The sequence below is a fragment of the Lepus europaeus genome, chromosome 10 (assembly GCF_033115175.1).
Source record: "Lepus europaeus isolate LE1 chromosome 10, mLepTim1.pri, whole genome shotgun sequence".
Classification (NCBI taxonomy): domain Eukaryota; kingdom Metazoa; phylum Chordata; class Mammalia; order Lagomorpha; family Leporidae; genus Lepus; species Lepus europaeus.
The window spans coordinates 14,496,239-14,514,091 of NC_084836.1; the positions used below are offsets into that span (position 1 = coordinate 14,496,239).

Consider the following 17,853-nt stretch of genomic DNA (forward strand, 5'->3'; position numbering starts at 1 on the left):
GGGAAATTGAAGCAGCTATCCGGAGACAACGGGGCTTGGTGTTTTCATCTAACTTAATTGGCATTCAGATTATTGAGACGTTGGTGATATGCATTTTTCATGGAGAATTGTTTAATGTTCAATAAAAGTGAAACACATTTTTAAAATATTTATTTATTTATTTATTTGAAAGTCAGAGTTACACAGAGAGGGAAGGAGAGGCGGAGATAGAGAGAGGGGTCTTCCATCCGCTGGTTCACTCCCCAATTGGCCGCAATGGCGGGAGCTGTGTTGATCCGAAGCCAGGAGCCAGGAGCTTTTTCCGGGTCTTCCCAGGCAGGTGCAGGGGCTCAAGGACTTGGGCCATCTTCTACCGCTTTCCCAGCCCATAGCAGAGAGCTGGATGGGAAGTGGAGCAGCCGGGATCTGAACCGGCGCCCTTATGGGATGCTGGCACTGCAGGTGGCAGCTTCACCCGGTGTGCCACAGCGCAGGCCCCGGGGAAACTGAATTTGAATAGGAAACCCAGGCCCTTTCTGCTCTCCCAAGTTGCTTTGGTAGACAGTGGATGAATTCTCCAAGTAAGTTCCGGTTTCCTATGCCAAGCCACCTCTACCAGTAGTCACCTCTGACGCCTCCCCTGTAAGCTTCTCTTTCCTGAGCTGTGTGAAGAGGAACTAGAGGGGGCAAAAATGTACTCGTTGAATAGTTGAGCTTCTTCTGTGTTGTGCTAGATATGGTGGCGACACTGGGAATTTGGAACCTGAGCTCACGGAGCTGTCTTTCTGTGGATTATACTTTCCATGCCGACAACATGTATTGAGTGTATTTATTGAGCTAGGTGTTTGGGTAGGTACTGTGTCTGTAATAGATTTTAATCTGCCTCTTGAAAAAAGCGCACCCCTTAGAAAGGTCATGGAATAGTAAGCTTTCAACCCTAAAGTAGTAAGAATATCTTGCAATTGCTTTTGAGAGGTTATAAAACGTCTTATGTACATGTATAGTATACAGTGGGATGTACATTGATCTCATTGGGAGACTGAATTGCATTGTTCCCACTTTAGATCAGAAAACAGGGTCCGATGAATTAAGTAACATGCCAACTAAGAGCTAGTAACATAACAAAGTATTTGGATGCCTGCTCTGTGTTAAGTGCTTTCTGGGTAACTATATTTCTACTTTTTGGAGCAAGGGACCCCTGGAGGGGATATTAACAAGCATAAAGTATCTCGGAAGAGATGTTCCTGTTAAAAAGTCTCTTACACATATCTTTGAGATGTCTGTTTGCCAGGAATAAGTTATATTTTTAGGCTCTAACACTGTACTTCTAAAAAGAGAAGTATAAAATCTGAAACCACATGAATTAACAGCTTGGGAAACTGTACTTTAGTAATTTTAATTAAGCGTTAATACTCTGATTTTATAAATCAAAAAGAGCTTTGACTCTAATTCAAGTCATCCTTTGACCACTGACGAGACTCTGGTCCCAGAAAAATTAAGTAGCTTGTCCAAAGTCAATAGTTAAAAGCAGATTCTGGGAATAGAGCCTAGACCAGCTAAATCCTGGGTCGCTACAGCACCTTACCTCCTGAACATTCATAGTGTGAGTCTTCACTGATAGGAAAGTCTAGTCCAGCACTAATTCCAGGTCCTGTTGATGGGTGTCACAGTACCAAGGAATTGGGTTTTAGAGCCGGAGTAATCAAAGCAACAAATGTTTATCCACAGAGCACTGCTCTGATAGTAATATAGCAATTCTGTACATACATATGGATAGTGCTTTACTCCTCTGAAAGTGTCTGCGCGTGGATTCCCCAGTTTAAACCTTACAATAGCTGACTAATACAGGGTCAATAGGACAGGCACTATCTTCTTTTTTACAGAGAAAACGGAAGTTCAGGATGTTGATTAGCTTGCTCATAGGCAAATAAGTCTGCTAATAAGCGGTAGATACAGGTAAGGGCTAGAAGTGCTCTGGACTCTGATAACATAAAATGTTATGGACTCTCAGGCTGGAGCCAATGAAAAAAACCTGCAAATAGATACTCGTCATTTATTTTGGACTTTGATATATCCTGCTGTGGCATTTCCTCCTGCCATGACAATGGGCTAGTTGGAACGTGCCAAATTGAAGGTCTTTAAGGAGTACCTGGTGCTAACAGCTTTTAAAATTCAACTCTTCAGCATCTAACTCTCTTTATACATTTTCAAAACTAAATCCCTTGGTCTAGTGGCTACAGCTCCAGATTGGAGTTGAGAGAATTAACATTCATTCAAGATCTTACCTATCATTCAGCAACTGCCTCCTCACTGTGTGAGGCCAGTCACTCAACCTCTCTAAGCAGCATCCTCAGCTGTGAAACAAAGGGATGGATCCAGGTATTATTTTTTAGTTCTCAGTTCCACATTTGAATACACTCATTCTTTAGAAAAATCTATTATTGAGGGTGGAGTTTGTGCAAATCAGTATGTGTATATCGTTGCTTGGGCATACCTGCAAAGATTCCTGTGCAGTGTGTCTGTGGTGAAGCCTGGGTAGTGATAGTATTAAAAGCTTCTTGGCTGATTTGAATAAGAAGCCAGGATTGAGAACCACTGAGCCAGTAAGATCAACCACTGAACTGGTGTGCTGATACACTACCAAACTCACACACATGTAAGTCATTGGTTATTAGTTGTTGAGAGATCAAAATGACCTGGCAAGATACAAGTTGTTTCATTTCATTTTCTATCAAGAATGAAGTATTTATTTCATAGAAATATTAACAGTTTGTTCTTTTACCATATTTAGTATACAGCATTGTCTTAGGTACCATAAAAACTGGTCATGGGCTGGCACTGTGGTGTAGTAGGTTAAGCCTCTGCCTGGGGCGCTGGCATTCTATATGGACACCTGTTTGTGTTCCAGCTGTACCACTTCCAATCCAGCTCCCTGCTGATAGCCTGGGTAAGCAGTGGAAGGTGGCCCAGGTCCTTGGGCCCCTGCACCTGCATGGAAGACCCAGAAGAGGCTCCTGGCTCCTGGCTTCAGATCAGCTCAACTTCAGCCGTTGCGGCCATTTGGGGAGTGAACCAATGCATAGAAGACCTCTCTGCCTTTAACTATGCCTCTCAAATAAAGAAATAAATCCTTTAAAAATGATAGAAATAATTGATCCTGTTCTTTGGGGATATAAGAAACAAAGAGTCATTTTTACTGATTGGAACAGATTGAACATAATACTGTGCAAATCAAAGCAAAATAAATCTATCAGAGAAGCCTTCTTGGAGGAGGTGAGCTATAGAGAATGGTGGCAGGCTCCCAGCTAGAGAGAAATGCTATGAGAAAAGGTCAGGAGACCAGAATTAACAAGGTAGTTACTGAGAAATGATGCCAGCCATGAGAATTTCCTAGAGGTCATTTTTTTCAGTAGAATAAGGAATAGTTAGCTGAGAGATGTTACATAATCAATCCAAGTTCAGCTTATAGTTTGTTTCATTCCTGAAAGAGTTACCTTATGATGTCATATGACATACATTGAATAGAACTGGGAGATAGGAGAGGGAATGTTGCTAGCCAGCTTTGGATCCTTATGCATATTATTTTACCTCTGGATCTCATAAAATTAGAGTTGGACTAGATGACTTCGGAGTTTCTTTTTTTAACTTTAAAAAATTATGAGAAGCAAGTGTTTAGCCTGGTGGTGCAGACAGCAGCATCCCACATCGCAATGCCTGGGTTCAGTTTTGGGCTCTGGCTCTGGCTCTGGCTCTTCCCGCTAATACAGACCCTGAGAGGCAGCAAGCGATGGCTCAAGTGATTGGGTCCCTACTGCCCACATGGGAAACCTGGATTGTGTTCCTGGCTCACAGCTTCAGCCCCCCTCCCTGCCCTTGACATTACAGGTATTTGGGGGTGAACCAGTAGATGGGAGCATGCACTGTCTTTCTCTCCTTGTCCCTCTGCCTCTCGAAAAATGAAATTTTAATTATGACTGTTTGATCCAAACTTTCAGCACCTTTATGAGGTACTTCTTTAATATTCTCAGTTTTCTAATTGTTGAAATTGAGCCCATGCCATTAGTCCTTGGCAAATGTACCCAGAGGTGTTCAGTATTGATTGGCTGTCCACAGTGCGGTTCTCAAATTAAGCATATAAAATGGGCTCTGCCCTTTAGTAGTTTTTATCTATCCAAGAGCTGGACTGTGGGCCAGGCCTATTTGCATCTTGAAGATTTGGAATGCCATCCAAACCCCTCTTGAGAAAACCCAGTACTTTGGGTGGCAATGCTGTCATATGGTGCATGAACCTGGACTGGGCACTGGAACACCAGCTTTCTAGCCCTGACTTAACTGTGTGAGCCTACAAAGCTGATGATTTATCAAATTTCTTGAACCTCTTCTGGCAACCAATTCCATGTGTGTAACAGGCAAACCTGGAGCCAAAGACTCCCTTTTAGATTTTCACCTGGCTCTGGGTGTTCAGGGGCGAGTCCCTTGTCCTCTTTGGGCATTGATTTTTCCAAACTGTCATGAGCTTCATTATATCTATTTTGCAGCATGCTAAAAGGGTTAAAAGAGATGGCTGTCACATGGCAGACCTGTCCTGGGGTGGCCACTCAAATACTAGCCTGGAGTGGGATAAAAAAACACAGCCTTCTTCAGAGAGGCCATGTCACTCACATGGACGCACACATGCTTGGATTCTGTTGTGGCTGCTGCTGTTCTGAACATCAGAAAAGTAATTGCAACACACAGCTTTGGTGTTTAAGCCTTGAACTGGATGTCTTTAACACTGCTAGACTGTGATGCGGTTTGGAGATGGTGATGGGTCAGTTGTGGGTGTAAATAAGGAGTCTAAAGCACTCAGTATTCCCGCCCCATAGCCATGCCTGAACAATTCAGTTTATTAAGATTCTCTTGTCAGAGGAAATATATTCTCACAACCCTTCTTCCGGCCACCTCCTTTTGCAGGAGAGCATTAATTTACTTACCAACATTTGATTAAACTCTTAAGATCCAACCCTAGGAGGAGGTGGCACTGGACAAAGGATTATTGTCATTCATCATCAACACACTTCAGTCTTCCCTATGAGGGATTAGCATTTCACTGAAAGGGGGACGACGGAATAAATTGCATCTACAGCCAAAGAACTGCCAACTCCTTTCAGCTGGGGGCACATACCGGGAGCCTTTCCCATATTAGTCAGCTTTATCTCAACTTCTGGGCAGTGCCTACATCTGAATTTCATGGGTTTCAGGGTCAGTCAAAACAGAATTGTAGGGTTGTTGAGGTCAGAGGCCACCTCTGTCAAAGGGTAGTGACCTTAACAGCAAGAGGTAGCCAGCCCCCTCTTGCTCTTTGCTCCCCTCCCCAGCCCCCATACCCCCATACCCCCATGGCTTCCTTCTAGTGAATTCTTGGCTCATGGCACCTCCCCCGCAGAGCTTTTTTTTGACCTGGTAATAAAAATCCTCCTGTGACCTGTTTTTGTTGTTGGTTTTTATACATCGTTATTGATTTTCTTTTGTTCCTGTTTGTCTATAGAATAACCAAATCTTGGTTCTTGATCTTGTATTGGTTTATAGGTTCCTTGGGAAATGGTAGAGGGAAAGTGTATTGTGCCGTTAACTTGGAGTGAGTAGAAGGCTGCCTGGGGTGCAGGGCAAGATCTGGCTAGGAGACTGCCTTCACTGAGCACAAAAAATTTTTCCCAGAATATCTGAAATTCTCTTGCCACCTGATGGGGTCTATTACCACGGTCAAGGTTGATTTAAAAACTGCAAAGCTGCTTGGGAAAGGGGAAAGAGGGTGGGGTGCGGTGGGAACAAAAGTAGGAAAGAGGAAGCAGACCATGTGCCACAGTAGACAGTGCAGGGAGGGACTTGGGAGTCGCTTTCAGATCCCAGCTCTGCCGCCTTAAACTGTGTGACCTTGGGCAAGGCACTAACCTGAACAGAAAATACCCCTGACTTGGCGTGGAGGTAGCGAGACGTGGGGCTGGTGGGGCTGATGTGACTGGTCCACAGTAGACTCCAGTGAGTGGGAACCTGCACGGAGTAAGGCAGATCCGTTTAGGAACTGTGCCCCACTTCCGTGTGAAGGGAGGTGAGAGCCTTGCGGAAGAGCTGTCTACCTTGACTGCATTTCGGTTCTGAAGGTGACGGTTTGCAGCAGGCACAGGATGCCCTGGAGCCATCCCTCTTAGGGGCAGCTGGGCAGTTCCTGGAGAATTCCCCCGGAAGCTTTCCTTGTCTATTAGGAGACGATACTCATTCCCCAGCACTGGCACTGGAGCTGTTTCTGAACCCATGCTCTCACCTCTGCTGTCACGGTCAGACCTCATCATTTTTCATAACAGATCTTAAAACAACTGATTTTAGCTCTTGAGGCATTTATGATGAGAAAGGGAGGGATAAAACCGGGGAGTCCTATTTTTCCCGCCTACCACCTCTCGTCACCCACACTCCTTTCCTAGCAACGGCTCTTTCTTCAACTCTTGTGGCCCACGTCTTCCGTCCCACCTCCACCAGCAGCAGCAAAATACGGGGGCGAGAGGGCCGGGTGGGGAGGGGGAGCTGAGGTGCAGGAGGAGGAGTGGGGGAAGAGCCCCGGGGAGGAGGCTAAGGAAGCACAAAAGGTTCTGACCTCCTTGGAAGAAGAGGAAGCCCCAAGGACTGCGTCCAAGCTGCCTGCGCTTGGGAGGTGGCCAAGGAACTGGAGCAGAGGAGTTCCAGGTTAGAAGGGCAGGCGGCAGAGTGGCAGGCGGCTGGGGAGGCTGGAGTGCCAACAAACCAGCTCAGCCGAGGGAAAACTGTAAATACCGTGGGTGGCTGTGCAAGTGCCACTATACTTGGCACTCTGGCCAGGATTATGTTTCTCAACCTTGGCTGCATATTAGAATCACCTGGGGAGCTTCAACACTAGACGCTGGTTAAGGGGCTGGTGTTGTGGCCCGGTGGGTTGAGTCGCCGCTTGGGGTACAGGCATTCCCCGTGAGCATTGCTTTGAATCCCTGCTGCTCTGCTTTTGATCTAGCTTCCTGCTAATGTGCCTGGGAAAGCAGCAGAGGCTGGCCTCAGTGCCTCACCACCCACGTGGGAGACCACGATGGAGTTCTGGCTCCTGGCTTCTGCCTGGTCTAGGCCATTGCAGCGATTTGGGGAGTTAACCAGCAGATGGAAGATAGATCTCTCTGTCTCTCCCTTTCTCTCTAACTCTTTCAAATCAATAATTAAAAAAAAAAAAAACTGCATCCTGTATTGGAGCATCAATAAGGACACCTTTCTTTTTTCAAGCTCCCAGTGGTGATAATTTGCACACTGAAGACTGTTGCTGAGGTCTGAACTGTCCAAGGAGTTTTCAGAATTTCATGGAAAATGTGTTATGAATGCATAATATCAAAACTTTTTGCACCCAAATAAGCTCTTAATTCCATTGTCTATGAAGTTCTCACATATGCTTTCTCTCTTGCTAAGTTTCAGAGAGCTTTCTTCCTTGGCTCCAGGAGATCTGTGACCAGCCCTCCCCAAAGGGGGTGAGATATTTATACTGTCCCCCTTCCCAGGATTTAATTTTTTAAAAATCTTGCCAGTCTGCCTTAAAGAGATACAAGCAGTTGGAACAAACAGCCTGTTGGTGCTCTCTTTCCTTCTCCACATTCCCCATAGACATTTTATTATAAAGCAAAGACTATGGCAAGTTCTGAGAGCAGGGAATATTATGAGACCCCCCTCCAGAATCACGCCAAGGAGGAAGAGGTTGGACAGGAGGAAGGCCGTGCATCTTTGCTTGGTGGTGGTGGTGCAGGTGCATGGGCTGAGCTCCTGCATGTGAACCCCCGCCTTTGTTCTGGCACCAGCTGGTGGAGCCGTTGCCTTCTCTCCATGGTGGCCACCCTGAATGAATGCCCAGCTGCCAGTGTAGCCCACTCTGTTTTCCTGAGCTGTCCACCCTCTTCACCCAGATCTGCCAGCCTGGCCCATCCGTACACAGACTATAATGTGGAATGAATGTCATAGTCACGTTTCACAGCTGCTTGAGGTCCAGAGGTCCGGAGTAGGGAGGTGACCCATCCAAGGTCACATGGCAGGTGAACCCATCGCTCTTGCCACAACTTCGGTTTCTTGCCCCCACTGAGGTCGTGTTTACTTCAGTGGCAAACATTTTGGATTGGCCTGCCATAGGTCGCAATCCCAGAGTGGACACAGATCCCCCTCCTGTCCTGGACGGGGGTGTACAAGAGGCCTGACAAAAACCATAGCAGTGTAGATGCTGAGACCGCCACAGGCCTGCAACGTGGGTGAGCCATCCTGGCTGCTGTTTATGACTTGTCAGTTTCAAGCTGGCAGAGTCCTTTCCAGAAAATGTCCTAAGAGGGGAGTGTCCCTTCATTGCCAAGACTCCTCTGTTCTTCAGACAAGTGATTGGCCTCACTCCCAGCTGCCAACCTTGCCCGTTCCCATTCTGGTGACTGGCTAGGAACCATCAGAGACAGAGAAAGAAGCTGACTTTGAGGCCTGCGCTCACAGCAGCTGTTGCCTTTTCATAGTCAGATCCTCCCCAATTCTGAAGTTGAAGGTTTTGGAACTGTGGGAATACAGGTGGTACTCTCAGCTCCCAAGAGATAGGCACCTTGTGGTCTGGAAAGAACTTCCAGATACTGCTTGCCCACATATAAAGCTGCTTTCTTTCCCATGGTGCTGACAACTCAGTTCTTGGTTATGCCATGAGGAGAAGGCCAAGTTCTCTCCTTCACAAACTTCCTGGAGTGGCCTTTGTATTCTCAGAGCCCCTCCGATTGTGACTGATGTTGCCCAAAGTTTTGTGCAGTTAATGAGTTTGTGGCTGTTCCTTATAAATGGGCATTGTTTCTTACATGCGGCCACTATCTGGGTAGAGAATTTGGCCATTGCTTAATTTTTTTGTGCTTAGTAAATCAAGAGTCAAACTTACTGTGACCTTTCTTTTTAAAAATGTATTTATTTAGAGGCAGGCAGAGAGAGAGAGAGAGAGAGAGAGGGAGACATGTCTTCCATCTGCTAGTTCACTCCCCAAATGGCTGCAAAGGCCAGAGCTGCGCCAATCCAAAGCCACGAGCCTGGAGGTTCCTCTGGGTCTCCCACGTGGGTGCAGGGGTCCAAGGACTTGGCCCATCTTTCTCAGGCCATAGCAGAGATCTGGATCAGAAGTGCAGCAGCGGGGACTCAAACCAGCGCACATATGGGATGCCGGAACGACAGACAGTGGCTTTACCCACTATGCCCCACTGGGCCCTTTCATGTATGGATCAATTTGAATTGATAGAGAGTTACAGGTCAAATCATCCTCAGGCTTATTCTATACCTGAGATAAATCTGAAATTTTACTCTTTCTGTCCCTTGCTTTCCTCATATAAAGCCAACTGATGGACTGTGGATGAAAGAACAAACTAATTTCACCATCAGAGAGTGAAACCCAGTAGCTATTTTATTTTAGTAGAATAACATAGCTAAGCTATATTTAAGGGTTGCTATGAGTACTATGTACATAGTTTTGATCTTAATATAATTTTCGGGGGGCTGTCATTGGAGCATAGTGGGTCAAGCTGCTGCCTGCAACGGTGGCATTCCATATGAGTGCCCATCTGTGTCTCAGCTGTTCCACCTCTGATCCAGCTCCCGGCTAATGGCCTGGGAAAAGCAGCAGAAAATGGCCCAAGTGCTTGGGCCCCTGCACCCATGAGGGAAACCTGGATGAAACTCCTGGCTCCTGGCTTTTGGCCATCTGGGGAGTGACCTAGCAGATGGATGATCTTTCTCTGTCTCTGCCTCTCTCTTTCAAATAAATAAATACATCTTTTTAGAAAATAATTTTCAGATATAAATATGTAATAGTAAAAGGTTGTTTTTAAAAATAAATCTTTCAAAATGCAAAATGATTATCAAATCCTCATGCTTTTTTGTTAATTTAATCACTGTTGCCATTTCTGAACATCTGTAGCTCTGAATGGCACATAGATCCTGTCCTAGTTGCTCAACATTTTGGCAAAACACAATCATTTCACTTCTGTCTCTCATTCCTCCTAGCTGCAGAATCAAACTACAGTGCTGGGAAAGAATTTGTTAATAATTATTAAGCATTCAGTAATGTTATTGTTCTGTTCCAGAAGTTTATTAGCATGTAAAGCACTGTACTTGAAATATCTTTACACCCGGTGCTCATTGAAGCATAATGAACTAAGTACCAGGGGACTTCTTAGTGATGCTGGTATGGAAGATAATATTCCCTGTAGGAGCTGACACTAGCCACTGTGCAGACTTAGTACAAGTCCTTGTATGCAGGAGGACTGGTCCCCTACGAACCTCAGTCAGGCTGTCGGTATGATACTTAATCATTATTTAACAATGTGATGTGTGGCCTATCCATTTTAATTTTCATTGGATGACAATATGATGGGCAAGAGGATAAGCACAACCATACAAGACCACTTTGTTTTGTTCCACCTAAGTACTCAGAATGCTGTTTGTATTACATGTGCACACACATACACACACACACGAGGTCATATCAGATGCAAAATGAAAAGGAAGAAAGCAGGTCATTTCAATACTTTTTATTTGAGTGTGAAACCATTCATATGTTGCGCAACTGTACAGATAAAACTATTTCCATTTTAGCTGTAGACATGATTATCACACAGAGTGGTGTGATCAAAGATTTTATTTACAGAACAATTGCTAAAACATCCGATGTCATATTTCCATTTATTTCTTACCCATAGGGTAATAGGTCCACCATAATTGCTTGGTGCATTTTATAATACAGAAAGAAAACCTATGTTAATCTCTAACAAACCTCACAAATTGCTACAAATCTGACGGAAAAATGCCTACGAAAAAAATTTCCAAAAGTACAATACATTTTTATTTCCACACATACACAGAATAGTATAGGCTCAAAGGCACAGCTTTGAATTTTATCAAAGTGTCGGGAAATTATAGTCTTATGAAGGAACCATGAAAGTAATTTTCACACTTGCTGCTCAGTAAGTTAAAAGTTTGGTCCATCCAGTTTCACAAAGTTAACACAGTAGAACTGAGTGTGATACTCAACACCATAAATCCACATTCTCACAGAATTCAAAAAGTCCCTCTCCTGCCTTTTGCTGACACTAGCCATTGTGCAAACTTAGGACAAATCCTTATATGTAGAAGAACCGGTCCCCTACAAACCTCAGTCAACTTAAGGCAATACAGAACAGGCCTCTTCCTTCCCTCCAGACACTGCTCACATTCCAAGACAATGCAGGTACTGTGACAGACACCCGGAGGACAGGGAATCCAGAGTTTCCAGACACCTCCCCTTAGCCCTGGAGCTCCAGGAAGTAGCGATGCTACCAACAGGAAGCAGGGAGGCATAAAACATGTCTGAGGACTGCTCATTGTATGATAAGATGACAGACAGATGGCAAGGCGAATGCTCTTGCATGTGCCCATCCAAGAACACAAACCAGATTCCATTTCCAGTATCCATCCTTCAAGACTAAAGAGCTTTTGTCAACAGAAAATAAGTAGCTTACTGGGAGTGGCTGCCAACACAACACAAAGCAGAGTCATGGAACAGAGGGAAAAGGCACAGATTGGCCTGCCCGAGATAGTGCTCTATAGAAACAGTCTGGCTTGGCTACAGGAACCCAATCCCACTGACTTTTAGTAAGTCCTGTTTCTGAACTAAATTTTATTTATCCCACATTGAATCCCATCCTCACATTCACTAGGAAAACGGACACTTAGAAACAGCCCATGAGTTATGATGTATAGAGATAAAGTCTTCTGGGGAGTGGGTATTGGGTTTATTATTATTATTAATTATTATTATTAATATTAAATATGGATTTTCCTAGAACAGCAGTCACTTAGCCCATCCTGTGGAGGCCTCTCCGTTGATGTAAGCAAAGCCAGGAAAGTGTTGCATGTGCTCGTACTCAGAATTCCTGCGCGTGGTCAGGGGTGTGTACATGTCATTAGAGTTTCCATACCTCGTGGAATGCACAGACGGGCTTGTGTAGCACGTGTTGGCTGTGGGCACTTCTGGCCATCGGGGAGTGACTGGGGTAGGATGCAGTCTGGGAGTACTGCTCATCAAACAAGGTTCCATCCGGGAAGTGGGGCTATTGAAGGGGTACTTGTCGGGGGGGAAAGAAATTCCATAAAGTTAAAATTAGCTTGAGGTTGCATTTATACAATATCAGTCATGTTTACAGTTCAAGTTAGATTTCCTAAGATGCTATTAATGAGAGTTAATAGAAAGTAATCAGTGAACTTCAGCAAGATTGAACCTTGGTAAAGGGAAGTCACCATCAGCAAGAGAAATGCAACAGGTTTCATAGCCAGAGTCGGGCTGGTATTCACTCAGACAGGAACATGGTCCTTGTTCTCCTAACCTGGACGATTTTGAGAAATCAGAAGCAAAAGGAAGAACAGCCTCAGTGGGTAGACATGGGTATGTGTGCTGTGTGTGTGTGTGTGCACGTGTGCATGCTGGGAACCGCATGTCCAGATAAATATGGATGTATGGATGTACGAGTTTTATCATTAGCTATGGAGATGTGATAGGTCCCGCTCCATTAACCGAATACGACAATACTGCCAAGTAAAACACAATGACATTATTAAAAATAGCATTTTACAGCTGAATTCCATTAGGAACTGCAGCCTAAAAGCAGGCTGTTGAAGGGGAAGCAAGTCAACAGCTTCAAAGATTATTATTAGCGCTTATCATTTAGAGAGCATCTTTCTTTTGGGTTCACATTCCCCGAAGTCCTGGAAGATACACTGGTAGGGAATGTAAATTACTGGGTTTGGGCTGAACATGGAGGAAGGAGTCAAGATAAGCCCATTGCGAGGGGAGAGGGCGGGAGGGGCTTTTGTGGAGGTCAGAAGAACAGGTGTTAGTAGCTGCAAGAAGAGGTGAAGCCGTTCTAGAAAGGATTCTGAGTAGGCAAAGTGCCTCTGAAGTGCTGCTTTTTTGACATTCTTTCCTGTTTCCAAGACAGCTATGCAAATAAGCCCCTTGTAATAGGATCACAGGGAAGGAAAGGAGGGGAAGCTTTAAGCCCCCCTTGAGAGCCCCCACTTTGCAGAGCAGTTAGCACAAAGATCTCCTTGCTGTGCTGAGGGCCACCCCAACAAGAACGGGAGCCAATCAGCAAAGATGGCCAAGGCAGCAAGGAGGAGACCGGGGGTGTGTGTGTGTGAATGTACGGATTCTTCTGCTTCCCATCTGTCTTCCTGACAGTTGGAGAGTGGAGCCCCGAGGGATTAAGTGGGAGGCTGCCTCCTGCGAGGGAGACAGACAGGCTGAAGCCTAGACAGCAGGGAGAAGGGCTTCTGACAACAATGGCTGCTCCCTGGAGCCCGTGTGGCCAGAGGGAGCTGCTCTGCCTCTTCTGAGTGGGAGCCCAAGGCAAAGCCGGGCAAGGCTTGTGGGGCCTGAAGCAAGGGAAGAGAACCGGCTCTTTGGAGGTCAAGAGAGACCCAAAGCCTGGCAGTGAGCTGGTTTCTCCCCTGCACAGGACAACATGCCTCACAGAGCCCTGCGCAGCCACTTCACAGCCACGGGAACCGGGAGCAAAGGGGGAAGGGTGGAGGTGATGTCTGGGACCTCAAGGGCGAAGGCACCAAGTGCTGTTGCCAAGGCGACTGCAGACAGCACACCCAAGGCTTCCCTCATCCCAAACCAGATCAGAAGCAGGGCTGGGCACCCCTGGCTTGCCGTGTGTGTGTGTGTGTGCGTGTGTGTGACAGTGATGGCGGGCCCTCAGGCCTGCCTGGTGGCGTTCGAGCCTAGGACCCCTTCTAAATCCAAAGAGACTGCCCTGCCCGAGAAAACAAATCCCAGGTGTATCAAACAGACCGCATTAAGAAATAGCATTACAAAACAGGCGTTTCGTTACTCCCACTCCTGACTTCTAAGTGAGCTCCCTGGGCACCCGGCCCCTCCCCGGGGGGTGTCCTCCCTAGCGTAGAGGCGTCCTCAGGCCCTGCAGCATTGCCAAGCTGGGGCCCCTTGGGGCGAACTTTGTCCTCCCTGTCCCCTCTGCCTAGAACCCTCCTCTATCCCTTCACCCCCATCTCCTGGCACACTTGCCTTTTTGTCATTCTTTGGATCTCAGCTCACTTTTCTGGACATTCCTATCTCAAGAAATAACATCCTACCTTCCAGTCTCTCGGGCCAGGGACCCACCGTCCTGCTGGGCAGCTGACTTTTCCACTGGCTATGTCCATACCCTCCTGGTGGGGCTTTGTCGTGTTCACCACTGCCACACTCCCAGCACCTGCTGTCTGCCTGGCACCTAGCAGGTGCCGAATAATATTCAGTCAATGAACTTCAGGACTCTAGCCCCAGAAAGAACGCCAGGGATTGTGCAGTCTGACCCTGGGTTGCAGATGGGAAAATTAGGACCCGGGGGGTGAAATGTCCTGTCCGTAGTCACACAGCAAGCCAGCAAAAGCCTAAAACCCAGTCCTGGTGTGACCCGTGCTGCCTGTCGGACCAGGCTGCCCTGCCACTCGGCAATCACACTGGAGGAGCAGAGAACTCCAGAGCCAGCCCATGAAGCTTTAATCTCTCTGTCAATCTTCACTAAGCTCCCGCCTACTCTACAGAGCAGCCCCCGGGGGTCTCCGGAATTCTGAGCCCGCCTCCGTGTGCTGGTTCTGCCTTGGCTTGTGTAGGTAAAATGTCACAGGATGGACTGGTAATGCCTTCCCAGAGAACCCAAGAGAGTGTGGCTTTTGTGCCTAGTGAGGGACCCTCAACGCAGCTGTGCCCAGAGGTTGTGTCATAGACTCAAAAGAGTAATTGCCTGGAAATGAGATGGGCTCAAAATATCTCCAATGTGACAATAAAATGCTGTTACCACAGAAGCCGGCATGGAAAGTTCTGTCCTGTTAGGTCAGCTAATTGCAAATGAGTCAGTGACTCGTTTTCCCCGTGGTGAAGAGACCATTGAAAGGCGACATGGCCACAGCGCCGCTGCGCTGGCCTGACAACTACCGCAAGCAATGGGGCTTCTATTGAGTCTGGGGGGAGTGGCACCCGCCTCACCTTTCACACTTTACATCCGGTGGCATGCAGGGTCCCAAAGCAGGCTGGGCACAAACCCTGGGGTCTGGAGCGCCTGCCCTGACCGGAATAAAGGCGCTTTTTGTTGCGGGCTCATGACAGGAAGTTACCGCTCTCTGGGTCAAATCACATCACTGTTGCTACTGATTTCAGAATGGCACTAAGTCCCTGGTTGGGGCTTTATGAGAAGGCTTAGGTGAGGAGTCTGTGTGTGCACGGTCACAGGTTCCCTCAGTGGCTGCGGCCTCAGTCCATCTCGGCTGGAACCGACTCTCGGCCTATTTGGAGCCGTCTTAGGAAGTTCTATTTTGAGAAATGCCTCCCCACACCACGGCTGACTTTCCTGCCCCAGGAGAGGGAAGAATGAGTGCTTTATCCCTGACCCTGACCGAGCAGGCTGCCACTTGAGACAGGGGTGAGAGGTGGCCCAGTCAGGAGCACAAACTGTTTGCCTATGAAAGGCGGCTCTGACCGCACCAAAGTGAGGCCTGGCCCAGCTGGAAGAGAACGCAGCTCCCCCCAGCTCTTTGTCAGGCTGGCCACGTCTGCTGAGCTGTTAGGGCCCGAATTGGACCTGTGAGACACTCAAAGCCATCACGTACTAATGTTTCAGTATATGGTAGCTGTTCTTCATGTTCTTCTTCTTCTGAGAATCATGGGACCGTGGCCCCCTAGGGACAGGAAGAGCCTCCGTGACTCACTCACACCAGTCCTATCTCTGGTTTTACAGATGACAGAATTGAGGTGGAGAGGGGAAAAGACCAGCTTGAGGTCAAAGAGCAACTTAACACCAGAGTAAGGATCCAAGGATCCATTCATCCGTTCATTTCATCTCATTGAGCACCCACTATAGGCCAAGCTCTGCACTGGGCCCTGGGACATAACGATCAGAAACACGGGACCTGGTCCTTGCCCTCACAGAGCTGGTATAGTGAGATAGGCAGGTAGTGATTATGATATTACACAAAATATGATACTATTCTAACTCTGGTGTTATAAAAGATAATAATAATATATGCAGAAGTAGTGTTCACTACTATCCAAGTCCTGCTTCTAACCTTTATCAACTCACTCAACCCTCACAATAACCCTGTGACACAGGTAGTATAATTATCCCCATTTTGCAGTTGAAGGAAGTTGAGGTAGAGTGCTAAATAGAGGCAGAACTGAGATTTGAATCCAAGAGGCCTAGCTGGACAGTCAGAGGTCTCAGCACTATGGCTGACATTTTTTCTTCTCTGTAGCCCAGGGTGCTCTAAGTGGAATGCCCCAAGTAAGCACCAGAGCACCCAGTGGCCCTGGGCTGGTGTGGGCCAGGCTGCGAGAGGTGGTGACTGGCCGACAGGGCTGGGCCGTGGCTATGCAGATGAGAAGTAAGGGCCGGCTTCTCATCTCCCCTCCGTAGTCTAGCCATAGAGTTCCCGGTTGGTCACATGGCTTTTGAGTCCAGGTCCCAGTGCACACTTCTGGCTGCTGCCAGGGTAGGGGCTCAGACATGTGTGCGGCTGTACACTGGCTGTTTGGATGAGCATGGGAATGGGAAACCCGACGAGGGTCAGGTGATACCATCCCTTGTGTCCTTACTTTGATGTGAAAAAGTACAGCATAATTTCCAAAAAAAAAAGGTGGATTATGAAATCATTCAAATGTTACACTGAAACTTCACTCATCTGGACTTCCCAGATCAGAAGTTAAGATAATTCAGGCAGCACTGGGATGCTTCCTTTTGTGTTACCCAAGAAGAAAGCATGTGTTGTGCAACTTAAGTATTAGAGGGCTTAAAAATTCATAAATTCATAGAGAACTCACATTACCTGTTTGTTCCATTTTCTACCAACTTGTTGAATCTCCCTCATAGTATAAACAAGGAAAGACACATTCTATTTAAAAAAAAAATAATCACTTAAAGCTCTTTTGAGCATATCCATGCTGGGAAGCCGAGAATTACTGCATATTATAGATGTACATGTCAGATCTTTAGGGCAAACCTAGTGGGCATATATGTGCAGAAGACAGTTTCAGTTACACCTTTGCTGGTGACTAATTGCATTTCCTTAACCAAATTGTATAATGGCAATTTTTCTTCAATTCAGATTGGCCTTTTTCTCCAGTGAGTCTAATATAGTGAAGTGTGATATTCAGTTAGGATGGGGGCAGCTTGACCGCTGTTCTGGAAGGCTAATTAGCCCTGTGGTGGATTTCCCTCTGTATGCTCAACCTTAAACCAAAGAACCAACAGAGGAAAGAAAGAAAGGTCACTTGGGTGTGTGTGTCTTCTCTTTGGCAACTTGAAATTGACCGAGAACAGTAGCAGGAACCTCTGGAGTTTATCTTCCACCCTTCCTAGCACAGTAGTACCCAGTGCCACTGGCTTGGGCTGGGGTTGAGAGCTGGAGACGTTGCATTTGAGTCTGCTTTGTCGTTTACTGAATGCGTGACCTGGTGCACATGGCCTTCTGAGGCTGTCTCCTCATCTTTAATAGCTGGAGAGAAATGCCCTCTTCCCAAGGGTGTCATGAGAATTACATGAACCCACGCATTTGAAAGGCCTAAGGCAGCACTGGATGCAAACATGTTAATGAAAAACAAAGCAACAGTACATTTTCAGCATCGAGTTCACCTATCAACCTGTGTAGAGCTGTGATATGACATGTTTCTCCCCACCGTACATATGGAGACTAAGGCGTGAAGCATCAAGTGTGTGTGTGTGTGTGTGTGTGTCTGTGTCTGTGTGTGTGTTGGGGTAAGGGTGTCAGAGGCCCCTGTTTGAAGGTCATAGGCTATGG

General features: G+C 46.7%; 1 protein-coding gene across 1 annotated transcript in view; it reads right to left on the bottom strand.

Annotated features, from left to right (window-relative positions):
* Positions 1-10,693: 10,693 nt before the first annotated feature.
* The window catches only part of RFX4 (regulatory factor X4), a 75,388-nt gene continuing 68,228 nt past the window's right edge, over positions 10,694-17,853 (bottom strand). Inside the window, exon 14 of the mRNA XM_062201985.1 lies at positions 10,694-12,124. Coding sequence (XP_062057969.1) covers positions 11,852-12,124 — 273 coding nt within the window. The 3' untranslated portion in view covers positions 10,694-11,851. The remainder of the gene's footprint in view (positions 12,125-17,853) is intronic.